We start from the raw sequence: 25,554 nt of genomic DNA, 5'->3' as shown, positions 1-25,554 counted from the left end.
TTGGTATCGATCGATACCAAGATGTCAGGTATCGCACAGCTTTAGTGTAAAGCCTGGTAGTTTGATATTGATGAAAAGAACGCACGCACGCACGCACGCTCGCACTCCTGAAGAGGTCACCTTTGGTTAAGGCTACAATTTCAACTGCTTTTTATACCTTTCATGACTTTCATGCTCTATCGCAGTTTGGTTCCGAAGGGGGTGGGATCCCATTCCATTATTCATAATTGGATTGGTTGTTCCTATTTTATGGTCATGTTTTAAAGGGGGCAGCACAGAAGTAGTTAGCACTTTTGCTTTACTGTTCGGTTCTGGGTACAAATCCTTCTCGAGACTCTAGCGCGCACCCGTGACCATAATAAGGCCCAACACGAGAGAGTAAGGATGCCTAGACAAATAAAATAATAATAATTGATACAATGTGTATCATGGAACATTTAGTATCAATACATTTACAAAAATAGATACAGAATTGAACCAACAATTTTGTTGCCACATTTTACAGCACCACAAACTGCCATTTGAACAGGGGTGTGTAGACTTTTGATTTTTAGTCTGAGTTATTTGTTTAGCACATGAGTTTGCTCATGTTCAATGTTTTCCCAGGCGTACGTGTGTGTGTATTAGCGTCGGCGATTAGCATGGTGTGCATTGTGTGGGCTTTAAAGCTGCTCTCCTCAGATAAGACCCTCACATGGGCGTTAAATGACAGGCTCTGAAGTGTTAATAATAACAATAACACGGCTATTATTAGTCTGCCGGCATTGTGCAAAAGCTAGATGGCCTGCTGGAGGGAGCCCAAATGTAGTCATTACTTTTCAATGAAGCTGTCCTTGTTCAAAAGTACACTTCTTTTCATCCTCATAGAGCTTTACCACAAAGGAGTCAAGTGAGCAAAATATGACCACAACTTATTTCCAAAATAATCTGCCATGAATTGGGTTTTTATTTAGCCACATCCTGATGTTTAACAGCAGAATGTGAGAGAATTCACAGAATTGAACTGCGTTGATTTGATCTACAAAGAAAATTAAGAATATACATATGATGTCAGTACGAGTTAGCGCTTTGACTTGACATGCCGACGAGAGAATTGCTTCGTGTTACCAGGTAAGGTTAGAACGTCAGCAGCAGGGGGAGGGTCTGATGGATGAAGGACAGGCAGAGGAAGGGGACGTCTCTGTCGGCGCTCCCGCAGGACGCTGCGGTGGAGCTCATCTTTTCGCCCTTTTCCACTGCCTCGCTCACTTTTCCACGCAAATCACTCGCCATCGATTTATCCCCGCTCTGCTCTGAGTCGCCACCTCGTTCGTCTTTAACGCTGTTGTGAGTGACCTCCATGTCACTGCTCTGACCTGTGTCGTGATACTCTTAAGATCAATGGCACATTTTGCAATAAATTGTGAGTGACTTTGGTGGTGACAGAAGGCGCAAAATATGTCGTCCAATGGGAAAAGAGACAACGTATCATTGGTTTTGTTGTTTCCTCCCAGTCAAAAGATAAACAGGACCATTATCAATCGTATCCTAAATTTGCAAAATATCCCATCAGTATTGTGTAGCTCAAGAGCTAAAATAAGTCACAAGCTATGTCACGGTTGATGTCAGTCATGTCATTGTTTGATTTCTTTGTCATTGACTCCTTTTATGCGATCTCATAGCCTATGAAGCAAGGAGATGGACGGCGGAAGGAAAGGAGTCCAATCAGGCACTCTTACAATTTGTTTCTTGTTTTGCCAGTAATTCAATCAGTCTTCAAATCATGAATGGACTCAAGTGGATTACTAACAACCAGGACAAATAGAATATCCGCGCGCGTAAGTCACCATACACAGCAAACTGCACAAACAAATATCAAAATGACGAACTGAAATATCCAACGTATTGCTATCCGAGTGATTTCCTAGTGCGAGCATGCCCACGGATGACCTCTAATATTATCTTGCGTGCGCGTGATCCCCCTCCGCCAAACATTGTGAAGTTTACACTCATGCGTGAACATAATGAGATTCCTACCCTGGAGACAAGGGCCTCCTAATATGATGGATCGCAAAGGCTCCGGTGGAAAGACTTAAGACTAGTTTTTGGGGGAGTCGACCTTGACGCGCACCGCTCTCCGCCGCAGTGTGACAGAAAGGGGCACGTTGCGGTTTAAAGTGGGTAACATTAGAGTGTGGTCTTCTGCTGCCAAATTGGCCAGCCTGCTGAGAAAAGCGTCAACCAGGAACTTTTGAAGGACAATTGATTGCTGGGATTAAATCTTTTATTCATGACCCTTAATACCTGAAGGCTGCTAATTCAATCTGTTCTTAATTGAGCCAGAGAGAACTAGAAAGGTCTTAACGTCACTCTTGGCAGTTTTAAGTCATGTGCAAAAATATAGGGTTGAAGTAAATCAACCATCAGCTCCAATTTTGATCTGTAGGAGGCACTCTATTGTTGCACAGTGCCAGTCCTGAGTCATCGGTGCAACACCGGCCCGCCATACCAGAAAGTGAGTTCACGGAGAGAGCGAGGGAGAGAGAGAGAGAGGAGAGGGAGAGGGAGAGAAAGAGTGGCAGAGAGCGAGGGAGTGTGTGAGGGAGAACGAGGTGCAGGTGTATCTATGCACGCTATGCATTTATTTGAAATTTATAATGAATTAATTGTCACATTATTTTTACTTTGAGCCTTCAATGTTTTTTTACTTTTACTCTGAACCTTCAAATATAAAACGTTTTTTACTTGACTATTTTTACTTCTACTACCCTCAAATTGTACAAAGAATCACCTTGGAGTTTGTCTCAAACATTGACAGAGTGACTCCTTGCTCCAATCTATAGCTCCCACTTCCGGCAAGGTCAATTGGCAAGTTGTTTCCCCTAAACAGAAGTGGCACAGCTCTCACTTGAGATTCTTTCTCACTCATATGAACAAATTAAAGAGAAGCAATCGTGCTTTTACCTAGCATGAGACGATTGGACTGATGTATGCAGCTGCAGGTGCTCTGTCAGGTATTGTGCTCTATTGGTTTTGGGGGGGTGGGGGGGGGGGGGCACAATGCAGTCTAATGCCCCAAGGTGACGTCGGATTGGACCGTCCTAGTGTGTGTGCATGCTTACTCTGCGGGAAGGACAAATGTGGGGAGGAGGGGGGAGCATTCCTTCACACCACGTCAGACGCTAAATCTCCTATCACAAAGCTGATGGGAGGAGGGGAGTGGGAAGCCAGGTGATCAATCCCATCCAGCCCTTGTTCCACCATCCCTCCTTCAGAATTTCAAACCTTGTTCCAGTGTGAGTGTGTGTGGCTGTGCATTGTTTTGTATCTGCGCACATGTGGCAGCTCTCATTTCCTATCAGGTGTTCAATTACCCAATGGGAGCTTTGATAGAGACGCTCTTGAGAGGGAGTGCGGCTGAGGCAGGAGGATAGAAGAAGAAGAAGAGCAAGAAGTGGAGGTCATTCCTGCCGGGTCGGGTCGGTTGGTGAGAGCTGATAAGATTGTTGTGATTTGTTTGTTTGTTGCTGAAGGTGATGCTGTCATTGTTCAATGTTAGATCACTGGAAGAAGTTTTTTTTTTGCTGACATTGCAGAATCCATATTAGCTAAGGTTTGAATTCACGCTGCTGAATATTTGGTGTCGCACTGCAATGCAAAAAAAGAAAAAAGATAGAGAACACTCAGGGTCAATGCAGAACGCATGCAGCCTTCAAGTCCTTTAGAGGAGTCGTGGGAATAAGAACGATAGAGTTGATTTATTGGATTTGCCGATAGATTTGTGGTTGTTGTTTTGTTATTCACCATCCTGAATGAAGTAGTGATAGATGGCATTTATGTTTGGACTTTGGCCACTATTGCATTCAACCAATTAATAACGATGCGCAAAAAAAGTCAAATAAGAAAGAAACAAATGCAAAGTGCTCTTCATTGTTAGACTGAATAGACATATTGTTGTAGTTGACAAGAAAAGACGAAGAAGGTTTAAAATGGCCCCACAAAAATCACTGAAAAGTTCAATGATAAATATATTTTGTATATTAAAAGCAAAGAAGAAATAAAGTTGGTTAAGAAGCTGAATCAAAACCACGGAAATATTTTTAAAGGTACGGGACGTCATTGGATTCCATGCAAAGGTGTGCCTAATTAACTACCGGATCAGCACACACACTCACTCACGTGCACGCACGTAGATTCGGTGTAAGCAGTTTCCCGGGCAAACCTGCCGAGGTTTCACTTCCGTCAGGATCTCAAGTTGGAACACGGGGCGGGCGGGCGGGGGGTATCAGATGGCGAGTTGTGTGCTGATCCAAACAAAAACGGACAAAAAAGCATTTAACGCAGCTGCCTTGCGTTTTGCTCTTATGTTCGTTCAGGTTACCGAGGACTAAAGCTACCTCCATGCCAGCCAGAGGAAGCGAGGTCCACGCTGGACCCCCTTCCGCAGTCCCGACACCCGAGAAAACCAACAGCCATGGAGGTTTGCGCAAATATTATGTATAAACTGGGGCCAAGCACAGACGCAAACAAGGACCCCCCCCGAAAAAAGAGGCTTCTAGCTTCTTACAGATTTCACAAAAGGGTGGCAAAGTACTGAAAGTAGAGCGGATCATAAATCATGACCATGCAGACAAACAAACCTTCAGTTGGGGCATACTCTACTAGCCTAAATGACGTGCAAACATACACAAGCGCTTTGTTTCACTCAGAGGACAAATGAAGTATCCGTCTACTGTATTGCTATCTAGGTTCCTCTGGTTAACTTTGAAAATGTGGACGATGTGGGCATCAACTTGGGCGACCCAAGCGACTCCGGCTACCCGACGTCGCCCACGTCGGAGGCGGCGGATCCCGAGCGATCGCCCCGTCGCTCTTCCCCGCGTCCATCCCCCGGCTGGGGCCGTCGTGAGGGTGCGTCCTCTTCCACGCCATCCAAGGCCACCTCCAGTAGCTGCAGCCTGATATCAAATATAAAGCTTCTGGTGAACGGCGAGTCGGGTTCCGACGGCGTCTTCAGCAGGATGCCGAGGGGCTGCTATGACAACGAGGACCTGTTTGAGAAGACGGGCGGGGGGGACCGAGACCTGAGGGTGGTCATCAACGTTTCGGGCCTGATGTTCGAGACCCAGCTGAGCACACTCAACCGGTTCCCGGAGACTTTACTGGGCGACCCCGCCAAACGAATACGTCACTTTGACGCCATGAAGAACGAGTATTTCTTCGACCGTAACCGTCCGGCCTTCGACAGCGTCCTGTACTTCTACCAGTCTGGCGGGCGGGTCCGTAGGCCGGCCAATGTCCCGTTAGATGTCTTCGCCAGTGAGATCGTTTTCTATCAACTGGGCCACGAAGCCATGGAGCAGTTCCGTGAGGCCGAAGGCTTCGTCGACAAGCCCACGGTCTTGTTGCCGACCAACGAGCTCAAAAGACAGTTCTGGCTCCTGTTTGAGTACCCCGAGAGCTCCAGTGCGGCCAAAGCCATTGCTTTTGTCTCCATTTTTGTCATCACGATCTCCATCTTTATCTTTTGTCTGGAGACTCTCCCCGTATTCAGGGAGGATAGCGCTTACATTCTCCGTGAAGATCATGCGTTTAACAAGAGCACGGAAAGTTCAGGTCCTCAACCTGCCTCCAGAGACTTGATAGCCTACTTCACAGACCCTTTCTTTATTGTCGAGACCATTTGCATCATCTGGTTCTGCTTCGAGGCCGGCGTTCGTTTTGCCGCGTGTCCCAGTAAGCGCGCTTTCTTCTACAACATCATGAACATCATCGACATCGTGTCCATCCTTCCGTACTTCGTCACGTTGGGCACGGAGCTGGCGACCACCTCCGACGACGACGACGCCAGCTCCGGTCAGAACTTGTCCCTCGCCATCCTGAGGATTATCCGCTTGGTGAGAGTGACTCGCATCTTCAAACTGTCCCGCCACTCCAAGGGACTTCAGATCCTCGGGCAGACCCTCAAGGCGAGCATGCGAGAGCTGGGCTTGCTTATCTTCTTCCTCTTCATCGGTGTCATCCTCTTCTCCAGCGCCATCTTTTTCGCTGAAGTCGACGAGCCAAACACGCAGTTTGTCAGCATCCCGGACGGATTCTGGTGGGCGGTGGTTACCATGACCACGGTGGGCTACGGAGACATGTGCCCCATCACCATTGGCGGCAAGATGGTGGGCACTCTGTGTGCCATCGCCGGGGTGCTGACCATCGCACTGCCCGTTCCTGTCATTGTGTCTAACTTCAACTACTTCTACAATCGCAAAGCGGAGCAGGAGGAGAAGCAGAGGATTGACGACGCCACCGAGGCCCAGAAAAACTCATTGGCCGAAAAATCCCACAGCACGGCGACGCTGGACAAAAGCACCTGGAATCTCGAGAAGAATGGCTTCCACTCGTAGAACAACATTTTCTTCCACCATTTTTCTGTAGCATGAAGACGCTATTGATATCCTTTACTCAAGTTATCTTATTTTGGACCAAGAAAAAGCCTTTTAAGAAGTACAATTTCCATCCATCCATTTGAATCTGGTTCTGCAGGCTATTCATGTAGGATTGGACCCTACTGCACAGAACAAAATAATACAATATGGCAGTAATCATGCCCGAAAATAAAATAGCCTACAGCCGTCGTATTCTGTAGACGTATTAGGTTATTTGAGTATGAATTAATCAGAGCAATTCATTAGATGTTGTAGCTCACTCTTCAAACCCTTCGAGATGGCAAAAAAGGTTTTAGGAATCAACTGAGAGACAACTTGAGTACCTAAACATTTCTGTGAAAAAAAATGAATGTTTTATGTTGTTGCCATATTGACAAAAAGGATTTTGTTAAATTTGACATAAAGGAGGGGCAATGACGTACGAGACAGAGAGCGAGAAACATTTTAGCGGTGCTCAATAGCAAAAGGGTTTTAAATGGAATCACTTGTGTTACATTCTGTCTCAGGACAATTGCAATATACACAACAAGGGCATGTTTATACTATATCTCGTGCATGGACTGTTGGACCTTTAGGGGATCCGAGTCGGATGACTGTGGGCATTTGAAGTATTTGCAATGTTATTATGTCTGTATTGGCATAATGTTCCAAATGAGAGTATCTAATGAAGTTTCCTGTGTTTTTGCAATGTGTCCTTGTGGCAACCTCTCCGCCAGGCCCCTCCTCTCTTCCATTGCAACAATAACAAAAAAATCATTCCTTCCACGTGAGATTCCACTTGCCCATATTTACCTAAATCTATAGTACAAGACTCTCAAGGACGCTGGGAAGTGTCCACACATTGTGAGACCTCTTTAATTTTACTTGAATGAAATCAAATTGATACGTAGCTTGCATGTTACAAATGAGCTGCAAAATATGAAATCAAATGCTCAAAGAACTCGCATGCCAAAACAACACATTTGATATTTTCTTGCCAACTGAGCATATTTATGCAAGGGAAATCCTTTAAAGTACAATTCAAAGCTTGTGGAATCAATGCACTGAATGTTAATTGCACTAGTGAGGCTTTAATACGCACAGGGAAGACCATTTATGATCACAACTGTAAGCTTTATGATGTATTAGGAGGAGCTGCACACTGGAAATGTAATCGTGTATCATTTACGTATACTGCATGCCATAGAGAAATGAGGCTCATACTAAAGTTTGACATAATGAATGTAGCTAATTATAAGGACGGATGGTCTAGTGGTAATCATGTGAGAGCGTTAGATGCCCATGCCGCATTTCAATTATAACAATGTGACATTTGGAAGTAGGATTTTTAGAACAATGGCTGAGAATGTCATCTTGCAATAAGCGTAGGAAATGCAATCATGTTGCGACAGTAGGGGAACTCTGTCTGACCCCAGCAAAACAGCAATAATTCCTATGGTAGCCAATAAGATCCACGGTTACTCTGCACTTTATTTTAGGAAGAAGCACTAATTCTTATGGAGTACAGTTGAGCGACTGAGAAGCGGAGTGGTGCAAACTCCATTGTGGAGGGAGAGTGTAAATAATCAACTGATACTACAGGATCGGTGCCGAGTGCCGCCCCATGTGTCAATATTGGAAGTAAACTTGGACTTGGTCCGGAAAGATGCAACTGTTTGTTTCTGGGCTTAACTTGAAGGTGATCAAAATGGAGTTAGCCCACACTTGACTTCTTAGCGGCTCAGTTCTGAAAAATGAATGCGTGAATGACATGTTCTTAATTCTGTAAGCAGTGCCTTCCATTAAACATGTATGCTACGTAAGTGTGTGGAGTCTCCCACTCATCATTTGGCTAATATGCTCATCTCACAGTCCACGCTACTGTTGAATGGATTTGTACTTTGTGTCTGTTATAGGTCATATATTTTTAGATTTTGCTTTTGTGTGCTTTACCCGATTTCTATTTCAAATTTCTTTGTTTGTCACATTTTCTGAGGAAAAAGTATTTTTATTTGGCATGTAGCATTTTGAATTTGCATGTATCTATTTGGCATTATGTTTTTAAGATGTTTCTATTTCGTTGTATGTTGATAGTGAAGTGTTTTTGTCATTATATTTTGTTATTTTATCAAATATTTTGCATTTGATCTAGATGGACCCTTGTTCTGACTTTGCTTTAAATGGAAGCAGATGAATCATTTAGAAAAGCGTCCATTGTTGAGAACAAACGTGTCCTTGTGGAGGCAATGGATCTCTGACTGATTGGCGACCATCAGGCACGCACGCACACACACACACACACACACACACACTTGAGTCACACAAGGTTAATGCTGATTTGAAGCTGCTGTCATTTATAATTCATCAGGTATTACACTAAAAGAATCTGGAGGAATCAATGCCAAGGTCAGCTGAAATGTAACAAGGCACCGCGCTCTAAAAATATTTCTTTTGGGTCGTATTTTTGTGAAATATTTCAATTTCTTTTAAGCTGACATTTTGGTATTTCTGTCATGTTATTGCTTTTCATCTGATTTTTACTTTTTTGCATTTTATTTTACAACTCTGGTTTATGCATGATTTGTATCTTTTGTACTTCAAACATGTTTATTTAATATCATTTAGAATTCCAAATTTGCCCCCCGAAGGTGTGAGGGCGAGTGCAGATGACTGACGGACAGACGGATAATTTAGACTGATTAAAATGTGACTATTTTTCGAATATTTGGTTTTGCTTCTTGTATTTGTTATATTGTTTCTATAGTTTTATTAACTGAAGACTGTATTTTTCTCAAATATTTTCTATATTACTTCCAGTAGTCTTCCAATATTTGTATTTTTTACAGCAATATTTCTCCCTTATTTGCTAAATGTTGTCCTTTTTATTTCCAAAATGATATGACACAGCATTTTTACAACCTGGTCTTAAAATAGCACGGTCAAGTGACTGATCAAGCACCGAGCGCCCCTCCTTGGAAACAGTCCCAAACATATCAAAGAGTCCGATTTCTGCTCATACTGCAAACAGCTCATGAGCTGCATGTAAAACAGCTGTCAAAGTTCAGCCTTTGAGTTAAGTATGTGGCCAGGATGCGCTGACCGATGTTCTGACCTTGATCACAAAATGGGAGCTTAGAGACGCCATCTCTTATTGACCAGCGGCGTAGTCCATTCAGTCCCCTGATTTTGAGGACAAGGTTGCACTTTGCAATAGCTTTTGGATTTGATTTTTTAAAAAAACAGACAAAATGCTTATGAGCTGCAGGAAACCTACATTAAAAAGTTCTTCCCATTGACATTACAATAAGGGCAAGTGACAAACTGCCCTATCAAAAACAGCAGATGGCACTGTGTTAGGGTCACTTGGGTACAGTGCAGAAAAATGCAACACCTATCAGGAATATAAAAAAAATCTTCTAAAAGTGTTTATTATTAGTTTGAATGATATGATCCGAAACACGTTGCTATCATTTGAAAGTGTTTGACGTGACACTGAAATAATATACTATCCTATTGATGACATGGAGGGATGCAATTGGATGAGAAGAATAGAAAGTGGGTCAGCAAGGTGTTACGTTCCTCGAGTCAGCCATTGCCATTTATGGAAAGGTTGACGCCTGTTTGGTGCAGGTGAGGGGGGAGTTTCCATCCCCGCCCCCTAAACTGACAAGCTTGGTGACATCACACAAGTCGAGGTGAGGAAGTGGAGCACAAAAGCGGCCAACAAACAAGAAGCTGCACAGGAGTAGAGTTCCTCTATTGAAAGCACATACAGAGAAATAGACGTTTTGACCGTCAACTCATTGCACTATGTAAGTCTTTTTTGTTTGATTTTTTTTGTTGTTGTTGTTTTGTTATAATATCAATATTATCAACGTGTATATTTTGTAGATGAATGCTGTTAATGGACTTAATGGTGGCTCGTTGAGCTGATCACCTGTCTTTTTTCTCATGATAAATCAATATTTGTGCATCAAGGTCTCCAACGATGCAAGAACTATTTTCTTCTTCTGTAGTCATATGTCACAAAAAGGCCCGATGCATGTAAGTTGTTTGCACTTCATTTAGTTTCTTTTATACAGTGCAATGCGTACAGAAATGTTTCAATCCAAACGGAAGGAAAAAAAAAAAAAAGTTAGTTTGTATTCGATATGAATATATTTGTGAAAAAATAAACTTAGAAAATAAACTTACAAAATAAATATAATAAAGTTATTACTCCTTTTTTGTCAAATGTATTGCTATTCAAATAAAGCACAAACTAAACAAGAATGCAAACATTTATTGTATTCGCTCGATATCGCTGTATTTATCAATTGTCTTGAATACGAGAGCTGTATTCTATTTGATCGGACTCAGACTGTATGTTACTTGTATGTCGTATGTGTTTTTTTCAATCCATCCAAAAGTTTTACTATTGAGCAACAACAAACCTCTAATGCGACCGCTTGCTTTCTGTTGATTTCCGATGAAGGTGAGTCATGTACAGGAAACAACACGCAAACTATTCAGGGCTTTCTTATTTATACAATAAGAATATCTCTATCCTCTTGTGTTTGCAGTTACCCCACCATGCAACGGCCCAACGAAAGTTCTGTGATTTTCGTGGCGCCCAATGACACGCGGCGTCTTCTGGAAGTCTATGTCAAACGCAGCCTCAGCCTCAACGATGAGTCACTGGGACTCAAGCGTCACGAGCGCAAACTCAAGTGGGTGACCATCCCCAAAAGGCACCGGAGACATTCCAGCGACCCTTCCATTCATTTGGCCGGGGCCCTGAACGACGGGACGTTCCGGTCACTTGCTCCCACCGAAACTCCCCCGGACATACCGCCGGACAACAATGTCAGCAAGAAGTCCAAGAAGAACAAAAAGCCCTCCTTGTGGAAGAACTTCCTGGGTCTGTTCTCACGACGGAGCACTGAGGAGAAAGACGAGGAGCGGGAGTGTCCGTCCGACATTCCCGAGGCTTCGGACCATGATGCGGACCACACCGCTGTGTGCCTGCCCGCCTCGACGCCGGCCTCCTCGACAAAGAAGAAGTCCTCAAAGAGAATGAGTTTGAAAAGAAGGTTCTCCAAGAGGCGTCTGTCCCTCATTAAGATCAACAAGAGAGAGGAGTGGGACGCCACAGACATCCCCGGAGCAGAAGGTAGGATCTGAAAACCGCATCTAGCTGGCATAACGAGATGAATAGAGATATGATATTTGGAGTAAATAACCATAATCATTTTCCGAACAAAAAAATCAGGATCCTTTCCAGCCGATCCTTTGGTTAGGTGTACAGTACCTTTACTAATGTCCCCTTTTTGGTTTTCAGCTGTGGTGAGTGTGGAACAGACCAGCTCCTACTATGAGAAGGTGTCCGAGGAACTGGAGAAGATTCTCCATGAGGTCAAGGAGAAGGAGGACGAGGTGACTATGTCAGACGGTAAGGACACGCGTGTTGCTAGCAGTTTGGGGGTCTTTGGTAGTTTAGTGGTTCACATAGCTGACAACCCAAAACAGAGGTAGGTGTGAGCTATATGGGGCCTAGTTAGTTACGTGGGTAGGTTGATAGTCAACAAATGAATGCTTAGATGGGTAGATTGGGGTTGTAGGTCGGGCTTAGGGTGGATATGCGGTTAGATGAGCAAGTTCGAGGAATGGTCAGGCACGTCTGTGGGTAGGTTAGATGGGTACACTGTCAACATCAGACCAACTCAACGTGTTGTTTATTTTTCGTTTCCTAGAGGAAGTCATTAACCGGATCATCGCTTTGACTAAGGAGCAGGGAGACGCTATCGACGACAAGGTCAGTCGGCTACTCGAAAAACGCAATGTTTACCCAATTGTGAGCGACAGACGGGGTTTCGGCCTCACAAAAGCGATATAGGTTTGGTTGGTAGGCAAAAAGCTTGCAAGCTAGCTAATTAAGAAGGTATGATAGGTAGGTTGGATGGGTAATGGAAGGATAATGGTCATGGTAGGAAGGTATGTTTGATGGTTGGTAGGTTAGATTGGTAGATTTCTTGAGGAGACATTGGTGAAAGTGGGTAGGTGTGTGAAAACAATGCAATGGTTAAGTTATGTAGGTAGGCGAAGGTTGTTAAATGGGTCAAACATGATTTGATCAAGCAGCTGTATCTCAAATGAGGTGATAAGAAGTCATGGTAGTCACAGTTCAAACTTCAACCTGCGTGTGCTATTATCTCATCCTGCATTATTGCTCACTGTTGACTTTCGAAGTTGTAAACAACAGTCACCTCTGAAGACATTAGCAGTATCACTTTTACTAGAAGTCAACATGAAGGATTTTCTTGCCTGACATTTTAACTCTAGTTTTCTTTGCAGATTAAAGACAATTCCGCCCTGAGCAAGTTCTTCCAAGGGTTGTCATACTCTTCCTTCCAAAGGCTAGCTGACGCTTACTTGGAGGAGGAGACATCACCCACGCGCATGCAACCCATCATCCCATCCACAGCACCGGAGCTGGTCAAGCTGGCCTTCACGTTGGACTTCACAGCTCGCGTCGCCAGCCTCTCCCGGCAAAACGTCGGGTACATCACCGGCCTGGGGAACCGCTACCTACAAGACCGATTTGAATATAAACAAGTAAGACATTAGCATCATTTGTTTGTTTTTTTTAATCAAACCATTGCATAGATAACTCAACCAAGAAAAAAAAATTACATTATTTGTGTTAATAAATCTTGTTCTCCCAATTGGGTTAAATTGGGTAATTTCATGTCAGACACTTGATCTCACTGTTCTACAATACACGATTACGTATTTTGTCTTTTTTTTTAATTGATCTGCGTTCTCTTCTAGGCGTGTTCGGAACATCCCTAATGACAGAGGAGCCAGCTACGCTAATGGTGGAACCAGTTCCCGGAGTGAAGGATGAGGTCCAAGTTTCCGGTTTGATTTGTTTCGTTTGTGCTTAGTTATGCCGGAAGAGCATAACGTGCTGACGCGGATGCTTTGAGGAGGACATTCCAAATGTAATACCATAGTAGCTCGGTCTACTATTTTGTTGGAGTCATGCTGCAGGGCTCTGTAACATAGTTGAGATGTTTTCTTTTTTTTAATGATTTTATATTTTGGGCATGGCACCTAAATTGAGAAAAACACTCAATTAAATGTGGTCCAAATATGCTATATCATCGTTAGATAAGCTAAACATTTGTTGCTAAACAGATGTAGACCATTTAAATTATTGGCGGAGGAGTCAGTTCAGGCCAACTTAAAAAAAAAAAAGTGCAATTATTCCATATTTGTAGAGTTTATGTACTGTATAAGCATTCATTTGGAGCCGCCATGTAAATCCAGTGTTTATGTAATAAATGTGATGTTTACTTAATTTAGTTAAAAACAACAACTGTGCAATACTGTTTACAATCCCACAATTTCACAATTAAGATGTTAGTTGTCTTATTTATTAGAAGCTCAAATGAAACGTGAAATTCAATTTTGAAGGTGAATGCAGGCATTCATCTTGCAAATAAACATGTCAAATCAACAAAAACTGTCTTGTGGTTTGTGGACGAAGGGAAGGGCAAAGGTGGAATAGTGAATAGTAAAACATGGGTTTTGTTAGCCTATGCTAAAAGCACAGGAAGCCAATGGGAAGAACTCAAACCAGTGCCGCACCTTTTGTCAACCAAAGACTTTACGTCAGGACTTGTAGAAACAACAATGTGGATGTGTGGAAGCATGCGAAATGCGGTTCGGAAATTCCACCGTGTCGAGACCTTTAGGAATATTTGCCGTCTGAATGCAGAGCCTTGCCGCACCCCAGCTTGGCCTAATGGTGCTAACGTGTAGTTAAACAGATGGAATGTGGCAGTGTGTCAGAATATAGGCTGAAGCGTACGCTGATGGATCCCACCTGAGGAACAGGTTGGCCCCGCAGGCAGATGGCCAGGACGAGGAACGCCTTACACTTTTGCGTTTGCTTTGACGCAGCTGTCATCTCAAATTTGCAAACATTTTTTTTTTTTTGCAAAAGGTTCTATCTGTGCCAAAACATTTTGAAATATAGAATCAAAGCACAATTTGCCTTCACACAACTGCAGCAATCATTAAGCCTCAGACTCCTAAATGTAAACATGTGCTGTCGGAGGGTCGACATTGCAAGTCCAGCACAGTTAGCTTCTTGGAGCACTAAGTGAAAGAGGAAGTGGAAAATTGACAGCAGCGATACATACCACTGTGATCGCAGCGTGTGGGTGAAGATATGAGCATGGTGCAACGTCCTGTGGCGGGGGGGGGGGAGGCTTACTACGGAAAGAAATATCACCATAAATTACATATACAAGACTTTTCATCTTATATAACGTAACATCACTGACAGAAACGCGCTCTTTAGATTGTATATTTTTTGTAGTTTTAAAAATATAATCTGTTGTGTTCTTTCTCAGTACAGGTTGATTTTAAGGCTATTCCAAATGTATTCTTGTGTGATCGGTCATGAGGAAACGAAAAATGAAACGCATTTATTTATTGTGTTATCCGTTTATTATTTATTCATCACTCTTACTATTTATTGTTTGAATTTTTGCCTTCTTGTTTTATATTGTGTCGCTTACTTGTATGTCTATTGTGTAATATGTCTCGTCACCGTGGGATAGAGAAAACATCATTTCGGTTTCTTTGTGTGTTTTGACATGTGAAGAGATTGACAACAAAGCTGACTTTGACTTCTTTTAAATACCTTTTAAAAGCAATTGTGTGAAATCTCATTCATTATTCACTGGGACTTACAAGAAACAGGTCTGGCAAGAAATTGGAGCCCAACATATATCCATCCAGCCTTCTTTCTATCAAAGTAGGCTTGCTTGTTGGCTGTCAAATTTCTGTTGTGGGAAGTTATCTCAGATGGCAATTTACTGCATCCTGCAGGCCAGTCTCTGTACTACAACTGCCATTTCTGGGGGAGTTTTGAGGTCATTACGGTGAGGTCATTTTGCCCTCACCGTAAAACTACTGCCAATGTGAAATGAACATTTTCGGACTGGGCTATGTCATTCAAGCGCTTTTGCAGTATCACAATGGCAGCTTGACGCGTCCGTAGAAAACATTTGTGTCCGTCCAACAATCATAAGTGTGCTATAGTTACAATAGCAAATCTTGTGAACCTTGAGTGAACCCTTCTTGTTCAGCCAAGCAATCAACTGAATGATTTTCTTTTCCATCTGTTAGGTCTCTAGCATGAAAACAAAAACAAATGTTAAGCATCATTATGTGTAGTATACACATAAAGAAAAATAAAGGGTGGCTCAAACACTTTTCTGCGTAAACCTTTTACTTTATTGCTTTTTAGAAGTAAAGGCAGATTAATCAAAGAGTCCAAAGCCCATGTCTTCATCCGACTCTTCTGATTCTTCTTTCTTCTCCTCCTTTTTCTCTTCCGCTGAAAAATAAATGAGTGACCGTCAGGATTGCTTAAATCTTTGTGCTTCCATAATAATTCAAAGTACAGCTAAATCTTGCTTTTACGCAGACTCTGGGGTACAGAATTTGGGAATAAAGTAAATCAGTAGCAAAGACTTACCAGCAGCAGGTGCGGCTGCAGCGCTTGAGGCAGCTCCTGCAGCAGCAGGAGCTGCCACAGCGCCACCCGCTGGTACGGAGGCTAGCTTAGAGAGGCCTGCAAGGAAAAAAGGAAAGTTCAACATTTCCTGGTGCCGCATCTTAAAAGTGCATTATTATAATTTTTTTTTTTACCTGAATTCATAACTTCATTGATGTTTTTCCCTTCCAGCTCACTAATGACCTGCACAGAAAACAGATTGTTGTTGGAAGATAAGTTTCCAATATATGCTTTATATCATGCCTAGAGAGTATTTAAATAAGGTATATATTTAAATTATAAAAAAGGTGTGTGTCCTTAAGGTATACATGTATATATATACCTTATTTATATTTAAATACATATAGATGTATAAAACACATTTTTATTGTGGAGGAGTCAGGAATTTAAATGTATGATTAATGTAGTTTCTTTGTGGTAGCGTATGGAGTACTGCAAAAATAACTGCATACCTTGTTTAAGCGATCATCATCAGCCTCAATCCCTACGCTGCTCAAAATGGCCTTGATGTCTTTGGCCACGGGGCTGGTGTTCCCACCGAGCACAGCCAACAGGTAAGCGGCCACGTAACGCATTCTGTCAACAACGCACAAGCATTCCAAATGAGCTGAAATCTTCCTTTTCTGCTCAGACCTGTTTCCATCTTATAGTTGACAGCTTTTCCAGTCAAACATAGATGGCTTTTTTTACATTTTTCAAACCAAATGACCATAACTTGGACATTGTTGGGCTATTAATATGACCTGGATGACTTGAAAACTGACCTGACATACACAATTCCAAAAGGTATAAAAGATTGTTTTATCTTAAACATATTATATGAACACTTCAAAGTAATTCTAAGAAAGAAATATGTCTTAGTGACGTAAAATTCTACTTTATTTGGATGCTTGACGAGGTCCACTGGACCACCCACCCCAAGTGAACGAGTGAGCTATCTACGCCCCTGGAGCTGTTCTATCTATAATGGCATAAGCTACCCTAAACAGGCTAACATTGAGCGTCGCCTCCGACCAGCATTTTAAACGTGGTTAAAGGGCAGACTACGTACGGAGATCGTATTCAGCGTCACGAATATACACTATAATTAATCGTTGTAGAAATATTTCAAACAATGGCAGCATGGCGGCGGACTGTCTTCACCGTCCTCCATTTCTGACACAAAACAGCATTTCGCTCCGGCTAAAACGTTATTGGTCGCCCATGAGAACTAGGTATTGGGCATATACTTCTTAATACTATTAACATTTACTTAACTCATCGTACACAAGACAAACATGGGTGGTTTTAACTTACTTTAAGTCTAAAAAGACACGAAACGTCGGTCACGCTTGGAAATTCGTAAGAGTGGGACGGAAGGAGGGGCGTTCCCGAAATATGTAGGACCGGAAGGCTGCAATCCAATTGGTCCATTTAGACGCCTATCATGACGTCACTACGCCAATGTATGACGCTGCCTTAAAGCAATGTTTGGTGCGTTTTTCATTCTGATTTTGCTTTTATTCTGGCTGTCAACAACCCGTTTTCAAAAATAACGTTGTGCAATTTACAAGGAATTTTGAATATGCCTCAGTATAATGTTTTTTTTAATGTTGTTTTTCAAAATAAAGAATGGATTACTGACATGCACATTTGAATTATTCTCAGCAGTGCATTTTAATGGAGTTGGTTCACATGACCTTCAAGTTATTGAGCGAAAACGCTACTATTTACAGTAATAAATTCATATCACATATTTAAAGCATTCAAATGAGATTATTCGAGGTGTATCTCAACCAGTACATATCGTTCTCCACTGTTTGAGGTCAATGGGTCACATGAACTGGAAGCTACTGAGCTAAAGTGCTAATATTGATATTAGGAAATTCATATAAAAACATCTCAGGGTGCATGTGGAGTGAAAAACAGATCGGCCGAGCTGAAAAATCCTCTTATATAAATACTTGTACTTTATTTCTCATCACTGATTATGACAGTCCAAATTGACTCAGTTTGTGGCGTACATGTTTATTTCCCTGACATAAAATAATATATATAACATTTTGTCTATCAGGTTTATCTATTTTCTTTTACACTTAAAACAATGCTGAAAAATGACCTGGCTGTAATTCAGAGTTCAGCCAGGTCCTCATGTCCCTCCTGGGCAAGGAGCCAATCAAAGAGGAAGCCTACGGAGTCGGACGCAAACTCGGCAATCTTCCTCACGTTGGTCACGTACCACATTTTGTACGCACACTCGCCCAGCAGCACGAGCAGAAAGACCATCAGGAAGCCAAGGAAGAAGCGGTCGATGTAGTAGTTGGCCTTCTCTCTGGAGCTCCACTGCTGCCACGAACGCGCTTGGCGAACTTCGCTGTATTTGCTAAAGTGTAACAAGGCTGCATCAGCTTCATCCACGTCAGACTGGGGAGCCTCCGCGTCTTGGCCTCCCCCGGCCGCGTGCGGATCTGCCATGGCGCAGCCCTTGAATGAGGAACCTTCTTGTCTGATAACCACAATGAAAACTTACGAAGGGGAAAAACGCCCATTGGAATTTCATGCAAGGATGATCCTACCTGATTCAATTCAGCCTGGAAGATGCGAGAAAGAGAAGATTTTTGGCCGCTGTTGTGTGAGAGGTGTGTTGCAGAAGTAAGAAATGTGAGGCACCTGGCTTTGCTAAAATGAAGGCTTGTGGATTAGAACACACTCAGCACTTTTGAAATCCCTCATCAAGGATGAAGCTGGCAGATGGTGAGACTATAAGCAGCTGCGTCATTGTGAGGGAGGGGAATGTTTGGAGAAACAAATGGACTCAATCGTGTGGAAATGGTTGGCAAGAGTGCTGTCCAAAACATACTTTATGGTTTCCAATAAAGCCTCGAAAAAGGACATTGGGTTTTGAAATAAATGTAAGGGAATTTCATTAGGAATCCAGTTTCAAATCAAGAAATGTAGCCAGGCCATTTGGTCTTTTTCTAAAATAAAGGCAAATGAGCTATGACTTAATATGAAAAACAGTGTATCTGCTTAGTTAGTGAACACAATGGCTTGCACCTGTAGACTGCATTTCTTAAGCACTGAAATTACCGTATTTTCCGGCCTATAAGGCGCACCGGACTATAAGGCGCACCTTCAATGAATGGCCCATTTTAAAACTTTATCCTTATATAAGGCGCATCGGACTATAAGGCGCACCATTAATGCATCATGCCAGATTTTTAATCCAAATCAAATCATTCTCCATTTTATCTTTTTTATTTCAACTTCAGACGGAACAAATTACTTTATAATCATAAAATAATGATCCATAGTCTTTTTGAGTCATGATTCATAGTCTTCAGCGGGCCACTTATGGTTGATTTCATGACACAATACTTCGGGCCACTTTGAATTTAGGAATTTGGTCCATATATAAGGCGCACCGGACTATAAGGCGCACTGTTGGTTTTTGAGAAAATTTTAGGTTTTTAGGTGCGCCTTATAGGGCGGAAAATACGGTAGCAGAAACAATATCAATAAATAAGACACATAGGAAATAAAACCTGACAAATCCAAAATGAAAGCAGTTTTGAATTTAATTGTTTTTTGCAGACTAAAAATTGCATTCTAAAGCGTTGTCCATCCAATCCAATCGTTCCGCTGTACCCCAAACTTCGGCTCATCGACCAGCCTAGAATTTCTAGATCCCCATTTTGAGAACCCGCTGCTCTAACGTGTCCCTCGGAAGGTCCGCATTGAAAGCTACAAACGCTTCACGTCATCGACACGCTGCAGACCTTGCGGCAAGGCCGCGTCCACTTTCTCGGCGAGTGGCGGCACGCTGTTGGGATACGGGCTCGCCCTCGCGCCACCGCAGCATGCCACGCAGCCCCGCAGCACCTCCAGCAGCGTAACGCGGAAGCGCTTGATCCGGAAGGCGTACACCATTGGGTTGAGCGCCGAGTTGACGTGCGACATGAAGATACCCGCGTACACCAGCATCTTAGGCGTGGCGCGGCCCGGGTGGAAGAAGTCCAGGCAATTGATGATGTGAAGAGGTAGCCAGCACACTGCGAAGAGCAACACCACCAAAGCCAGGGACTTGGCCAGCTTCAGCTCCTTGCGGTAGTAGCGCTCGCCGTCCGACGTGGCCTCGGCCCGCCGGTTCAGCTGCCGGCGGATGACGCGGAAGATCTCGGCGTAGAGTGCGATCATGACGACCAGGGGCACCACCACCCAGCCGAAGAAGTTGAAGTAGACCATGTAGTCCATCCTCATGACGGCGGTGAACTCGCACACCATGTAGTCGGATCCGCTCAGGTTGCCCAAGACCTGGCGGTTGTTCCAGCCCACCATGGGGACCAGGCCAGCGAGGAAGGAGACCAGCCAGCACAGGCAGACAGCCACGTACGCACGCCGCTGCGTCACAATGCTGGTGTACCTTTTGAAAATCACAGTCCGGAAACAATAAAAGCATCAAGTGAGACGTGGGCAATGTAAAAAGACAGCTGCTGCCTTAAGTCACTTATTTGGGCAGACATTTTAATTTCGCTGAAAGCCTCCGATGTACAGTGCATTGATCGCCAGAGGATATACGGTGCTATGAAAGGCGTAAACAACAACGGGAGTCAAGCTCACGTCGATTGAACGGCTTAGCGGAATGAGCCGATGTCTGCTTTGGCGACAACAATAATCATCCGTTTTTATTTGGGAGTGCCTTTGGAGACCCTCTAAGACGCTGTACACCAATAAAAATCAACACGGGATTATACGGAAGAAGATGAAATACAACGCAGTGCAGTTAGAGTGGGGAGGTGATCTTCAAATGGCGTGTTTGGAGTTTGAAAGTGGTAAAAGAAACCCAGTTGTGGTGCTGAGGTGGTTCTAGAGCCACTCAATGGTGCTGAGAGTCGCAGGTAAAGTGCAGATACTGGAAAGCAGGGAGCCCAGTACACAGCCCTGGGGCATGCCGAAAGTAACAGAGTCTGGGACAAATCCAAAGGACCGAGTCGTATGAAGCAATGGGGGAGAGCTGTGTCAAATTGGGAAAAAGGCAGCACTTAGATTAAGGAGGATGACGATGGAAAGCGAAGTGGAGTCCACTGCAACGAAGAGATCAGAAGTCCTTTTTAATAGGGCTGTGGGGGAGGAGGCCAAAAAGGCTCGTAAAGGCTGTTGTTCGTTAAATGAGAGTGGACGACTACATTTCGTAGGACTTTAAAGATGAACATGATGTCAAATGTTCTGCCGAAGCCAATGAATTTAATGCGGCCGGCCGAAAATAAAATAACAAGCAAGCTGTACAACCCTTGACGGAAACCAAACAGCAAAAAAGCAGTTTTTAAGTTTTCCATATTACTGCATGAAGAAAGTGTAGCGTTGCAAATGACCATTTCAAGATGGGCTAAGCGTTTCACGTTGGATGCTTTCAAATTGAATTTATAGTTTCAGACCAGACGAGGTTTCAAGACAGGACAAACATGGGCATGTTTTTTTTTTTCTTCACCTGGTTGGTATTTTGACCCTCAAGTAGCGGTCGACGGCGATGGCGAGCAGCGACAAGATCGAACCCTGAGTGATGATCACCAACAGGCAGGACAGGAAGAGGCACGTGTAGAACTTCGTACTGATACCCAGGCTGATGGTGACGGCCAGCGGGATCACCAGCACCCCCACGGCGATGTCAGCCGCCGCCAGGGACACGATGAAACAGAAAGTGGTGTTCCGCAGGGCCGGGTTCACGCACACCACCAGCACCACCAGCACGTTGCCCACCACCGATGCCAGGGCGATGAGCGCCTCCACCGAAACGTACACCGTGTCCACGTTCCCCCGTACCTTCACCCCGGGAAAGGATGACATGGTTCACCCTTATGGATGCAAATGGGACCAACTACTGCCTTCCACTTTTCTACCGTCCATCGTGTTCTTCCTGAGATGTTGGAGATGCCAAATGCAGGCTGCACAGTTTCTGCAGAGTATCACAAGTCTTGCAATCTCTCTCTCTCTCTCTCTCTCTCTCTCTCTCTCTCTCTCTCTCTCTCTCTGAGAGATGTTGTTTTCTGCAATAGTGGTTAGAAGTCTGTGTGTGTGTGTGTGTGTGTGTGTGTGTGTGCGTGTGTGTGTGTTTTAGAGGGATGTGGTCTCAGTGTAATTGCAGGAAGGATGCTTTTTGGCAAGGCTTTTTGGATATATCTTTAATTGGCAGATGGATGCATTAGTACTGATTGGAGAGAGCGTACACATCACGATAGGAAAGTGAGGGAACGTGGAGAAATTTATTTTCATCTTAAAGAAATATATATTTTTGACTCGGGTAGTGATACTTTGATGGATGCATGGTAAAGAAGTTGCTAAAAGTTAACAGCTGATTGGTTGCTAACTCAGCCTCAGCAACAGTAAGCGAGATATTTGTGGTTGGGTGTTTTTTTTTCTATTCTATTCGATTCTTTTGAAATATATTAGATTATATATAGTTGTCTGAATAAATTATATTTTAACATGAAAGTTTGGCTTCCACCCTCAGCATCACAACAATTGTTCACCACACAATGATGCATTTATATTGAGGACTCAAAAGACTGAATGAAAGCCAATTTCCCAAGCAACTTATCCTAATGGAATGGGTGAGTATGCAAATAAATGCATTGGATATCAGGCACTCTAAAAAACCACTAGATGGCGGAATAGCTGTAGCTTTATGTTTCAACGGCCTTCATGATTCCACAACTTTCAACCTGTTGTCACTATATGTTGCCCCATTTCATCAATTTTCCACAATATAACTAATTTTGGCATGTAGTTGCACATTGTTGTCCACACTGTTGCTACTTTGGTTGTTGTCTGTGGTCTGGCTGGATTGAGAGCCTTGAAGCTCGTCCCTGCACGCGAGGTATCTCCTCCAGATCTCCAGGTAAGCCGCCCTGATCTTACGTATCTTAAAGGCATACACCACCGGGTTGACGGCAGAGTTGGCGTGAGACAACACGATGCCCACGTGGAAAGCGCTCACCGGCACCGTGGCTATTTCAAAGTAGGCAATGCAGTTCAGCACATGCAGCGGAATCCAAGAGAGGGCAAAGAGGGCCAGGACCAGGACAAGAGAACCCGCCAACTGCCTCTCTTTCTTCAGGTAGATGTGAGATTTGGCCTGGACGCCGTTGCCCGGCTTTTCTCGGAGGCTGCCGCGAATGACGCAGAAGATGTAGCCGTACAGCGCCGACATGACTAACAGCGGAGTCAGGATGCAGAGGAAGAAGTTGAAATACACCAGGTAGGACATGGGGATCACAGCGATGAACCGGCAGGTGAACGTGGAGTTGGGGGGAGTCGCGTCTCGGTTGTGCCAGCCCAGCATGGGCGCGAAACTCAGAGGCAGAGCGATAAGCCAACACGCGGCGACGGCACACCGTGAATGTCTTTGTGTGACCGTCCTTTTATACCTGCAAACAAAACCCAATGGATGTTTCATCAGCTTTCTCCGAGCATGTTGTTATCTTGCCGTGTGTTGTCGCAAATCACCCGATGAATGAATGTTTCCTTGCCACTCGCGCCATAAGGTACTGCTAAGATTTTTTTTCTCTCAGAACAATCGGGGATGACAATAGAACCAAAGCTAGCATGATTAATTGCAAATCACAGACAGACTCCTAAAGAAATATGATAACGGGCTATAATTTTCCTGTAATTTGGCTCAATGAAGCAACCCAAATATTCCAAACAACGCTTACCTGCGCGGGACGTACACCCGGAGAAAGCGGTCCAGCGAAATAGCCATGAGGGATAAAACGGACACCAGGGTCAACAGGATGACCACACAGCTGATGAAGAGGCAGGCGCCAAAGGACGTGCTCACCCTGCCGTCCACCAGCACGGCCAGCGGGATGGCCACGAGGCCCACCGCGCAATCGGCCGCCGCCAGCGACACCATCAGACAGAAGGTGGCCTGCCCCACACTTTTGGTTGTGTGCACAGCCACCATGACCAGGGCGTTCCCCACAATGCAGCAGATGGCTATGAGCACCTCCAACGAAGCGTAGACCACCTCGCCCGTGTGCATCCTATCTTCTCTGTGGCTCGCTCCACGAGCACACTGATGCAATGTATCTCGACCTTGAATTTGTTTGAGGAAGTCCTGTGTGCTTCTTTCTATTCCTGTTAAGACTGACACTTTGACGCTTTTGCAGCGTCAGGAAGCAGCCCCTGCTTCGTTTCTTTCAATGAGTGCGGCGCACGAGCAAATGAGTGCCGTGACGCTTAAGTGAATCAGCAGACGCAATGGTCATTTGTCCCAACGCTGTTGTTTGTCTTGTGTGATTCATTTTAGGAAAACCCACCTATGGATAGATATATGAAATCAACCACAACATCAACAAAAAAAAAGTCTCAACTTCCGCTTGTGTGTCAGTGCTACTTTCAGATCTGATGAGGCCTTTTCTTTCAGGTACACTTCTCCACAGAGCGCATCACATGCCACTGGAATTACTTTCACAATTACTCACAGAGGACTACTTGACATGTAGAGCAAACGGATGTGTCATCATCAATAATGATGCGCCGCCTGAATGAAAAGGAACGTTTGCCTTCTTAATATCGAGGAGGACAAAAATGGAGGTGTACAATTCAATGCAGCTTTATGGATATGGCGCATTTCATATACAGCATGACTCCATGTGGTTCGCGTGGTTAAAAGTACATTTCAAAACACTGACAAAGCTTACTGAAATGACTAAAAGGGGGGATTATTTTGAAACCTGGATTAAATCGGAAGAGAGCTTTATTCCTCATACACATACTGACAAACATTGGGTTGATAGCCAACTGTTTTATTATATATTATATATATAACATATTATTCGCAAAAGCATGCCGATGACGCTCATAAGGACCCCGCAAGGACGACAGCGTGGAATAAGCTTCTCTTTGTGCCCCTCAAGGAAGGTAATAGAGTGTATAGTTATCACCACTTGCTGGCAGCATCCCACAAACTATACAACCTACTACCTCATCTCGCTAGGCTCCACTCACCATTAAGTGCAAATGGGCTCACTTTGCGCTATTTTTCTCCACCTTGGCGGCGAGCGAGCTGTCTCACGGGCAAAGACAGTAGATTGTATAGTTATCTCAGAGGGGGACACAAACCCCACAACTATTCAATCTACTACCTCAGCCCAAAGGACAGAAGAAAGGCAAGGCAGAAGATCATTTGTTCATCTATGGCACAAGAAAAGAGCACATTTAGTTGGCTTGGTGATGTTTGTGGATGCATCTACAGATGCAAAGCACTACTTTTATCTAAACGAAGCTCCTCAACTCACTTCAACATTGGCAATAATACGGCAGCACATTCTCAAATGAATCTCCTCGAGTTAATTTATTGGTACCAAGATGCCCAAAGCGTGCAATATCGTGATATAATGATGCCTCTTGAAAGAATGAACATTGTTGAAAAAATGAAAATGAAGGGGGAAAAAAAACAACTCACATAATTCAGTTGCCTCCTTTTCAAATGACCACTAGGATTTAGTATATCAATTATAAGAATATACATTGAAATTGTCCAATTGATAACAAAATCAGGATGATATTAGTTACATACATACATTGACAGTATTTTGGATC

At 43.7% G+C, this 25,554-nt stretch overlaps 5 protein-coding genes and 1 long non-coding RNA gene across 8 annotated transcripts; 2 read left to right on the top strand and 4 right to left on the bottom strand.

Moving 5' to 3' along the window:
• Nucleotides 1-4,453: 4,453 nt before the first annotated feature.
• On the top strand, nucleotides 4,454-6,377 carry LOC133162399 (potassium voltage-gated channel subfamily A member 10). Its single transcript, XM_061291555.1, has 2 exons — nucleotides 4,454-4,459; nucleotides 4,728-6,377. The coding sequence occupies exons 1-2, from the start codon at nucleotides 4,454-4,456 to the stop codon at nucleotides 6,375-6,377; spliced, it is 1,656 nt and encodes a 551-aa protein (XP_061147539.1).
• Nucleotides 6,378-10,068: 3,691 nt separating this feature from the next.
• On the top strand, nucleotides 10,069-13,905 carry LOC133162412 (uncharacterized). 3 transcript variants are annotated; one of them, XM_061291579.1, is made up of 8 exons: nucleotides 10,084-10,210; nucleotides 10,377-10,442; nucleotides 10,808-10,872; nucleotides 10,961-11,550; nucleotides 11,719-11,829; nucleotides 12,131-12,192; nucleotides 12,732-12,992; nucleotides 13,209-13,905. In XM_061291579.1, the coding sequence occupies exons 4-8, from the start codon at nucleotides 10,971-10,973 to the stop codon at nucleotides 13,227-13,229; spliced, it is 1,035 nt and encodes a 344-aa protein (XP_061147563.1). In that variant the 5' UTR covers nucleotides 10,084-10,210; nucleotides 10,377-10,442; nucleotides 10,808-10,872; nucleotides 10,961-10,970; the 3' UTR covers nucleotides 13,230-13,905. The 3 variants fall into 3 exon arrangements, with proteins under 3 accessions (XP_061147562.1, XP_061147563.1, XP_061147561.1); XM_061291577.1 differs by lacking the exon at nucleotides 10,808-10,872; XM_061291578.1 differs by lacking the exons at nucleotides 10,377-10,442; nucleotides 10,808-10,872 and having other exon boundaries at nucleotides 10,069-10,210.
• Nucleotides 10,666-11,822, bottom strand: LOC133162414 (uncharacterized). The gene is made up of 2 exons (XR_009716215.1): nucleotides 11,689-11,822; nucleotides 10,666-11,574 (listed from the first exon to the last, which is right to left on the bottom strand). It is a non-coding gene; the product is annotated as an uncharacterized LOC133162414 (long non-coding RNA).
• A 1,761-nt stretch (nucleotides 13,906-15,666) lies between the features above and the next one.
• rplp2 (ribosomal protein, large P2) lies at nucleotides 15,667-17,394 on the bottom strand. The gene is made up of 5 exons (XM_061291581.1): nucleotides 17,269-17,394; nucleotides 16,425-16,548; nucleotides 16,107-16,155; nucleotides 15,934-16,029; nucleotides 15,667-15,792 (listed from the first exon to the last, which is right to left on the bottom strand). Exons 2-5 carry the CDS (start codon nucleotides 16,545-16,547, stop codon nucleotides 15,716-15,718), a joined length of 345 nt encoding a protein of 114 aa, XP_061147565.1. The 5' UTR covers nucleotide 16,548; nucleotides 17,269-17,394; the 3' UTR covers nucleotides 15,667-15,715.
• A 2,117-nt stretch (nucleotides 17,395-19,511) lies between these two features.
• LOC133162355 (adenosine receptor A1) lies at nucleotides 19,512-21,985 on the bottom strand. Its single transcript, XM_061291486.1, has 2 exons — nucleotides 21,440-21,985; nucleotides 19,512-20,374 (listed from the first exon to the last, which is right to left on the bottom strand). Exons 1-2 carry the CDS (start codon nucleotides 21,793-21,795, stop codon nucleotides 19,696-19,698), a joined length of 1,035 nt encoding a protein of 344 aa, XP_061147470.1. The 5' UTR covers nucleotides 21,796-21,985; the 3' UTR covers nucleotides 19,512-19,695.
• Nucleotides 21,986-22,192: 207 nt separating this feature from the next.
• LOC133162354 (adenosine receptor A1-like) lies at nucleotides 22,193-25,054 on the bottom strand. Its single transcript, XM_061291485.1, has 2 exons — nucleotides 23,664-25,054; nucleotides 22,193-23,375 (listed from the first exon to the last, which is right to left on the bottom strand). The coding sequence occupies exons 1-2, from the start codon at nucleotides 23,990-23,992 to the stop codon at nucleotides 22,700-22,702; spliced, it is 1,005 nt and encodes a 334-aa protein (XP_061147469.1). The 5' UTR covers nucleotides 23,993-25,054; the 3' UTR covers nucleotides 22,193-22,699.
• Between the last annotated feature and the right edge of the window lie 500 nt (nucleotides 25,055-25,554).

The sequence above is a fragment of the Syngnathus typhle genome, linkage group LG11 (assembly GCF_033458585.1).
Source record: "Syngnathus typhle isolate RoL2023-S1 ecotype Sweden linkage group LG11, RoL_Styp_1.0, whole genome shotgun sequence".
In the NCBI taxonomy this organism is placed as follows: Eukaryota; Metazoa; Chordata; class Actinopteri; order Syngnathiformes; family Syngnathidae; genus Syngnathus; species Syngnathus typhle.
This window is presented reverse-complemented; position numbering and strand designations above follow the sequence as displayed.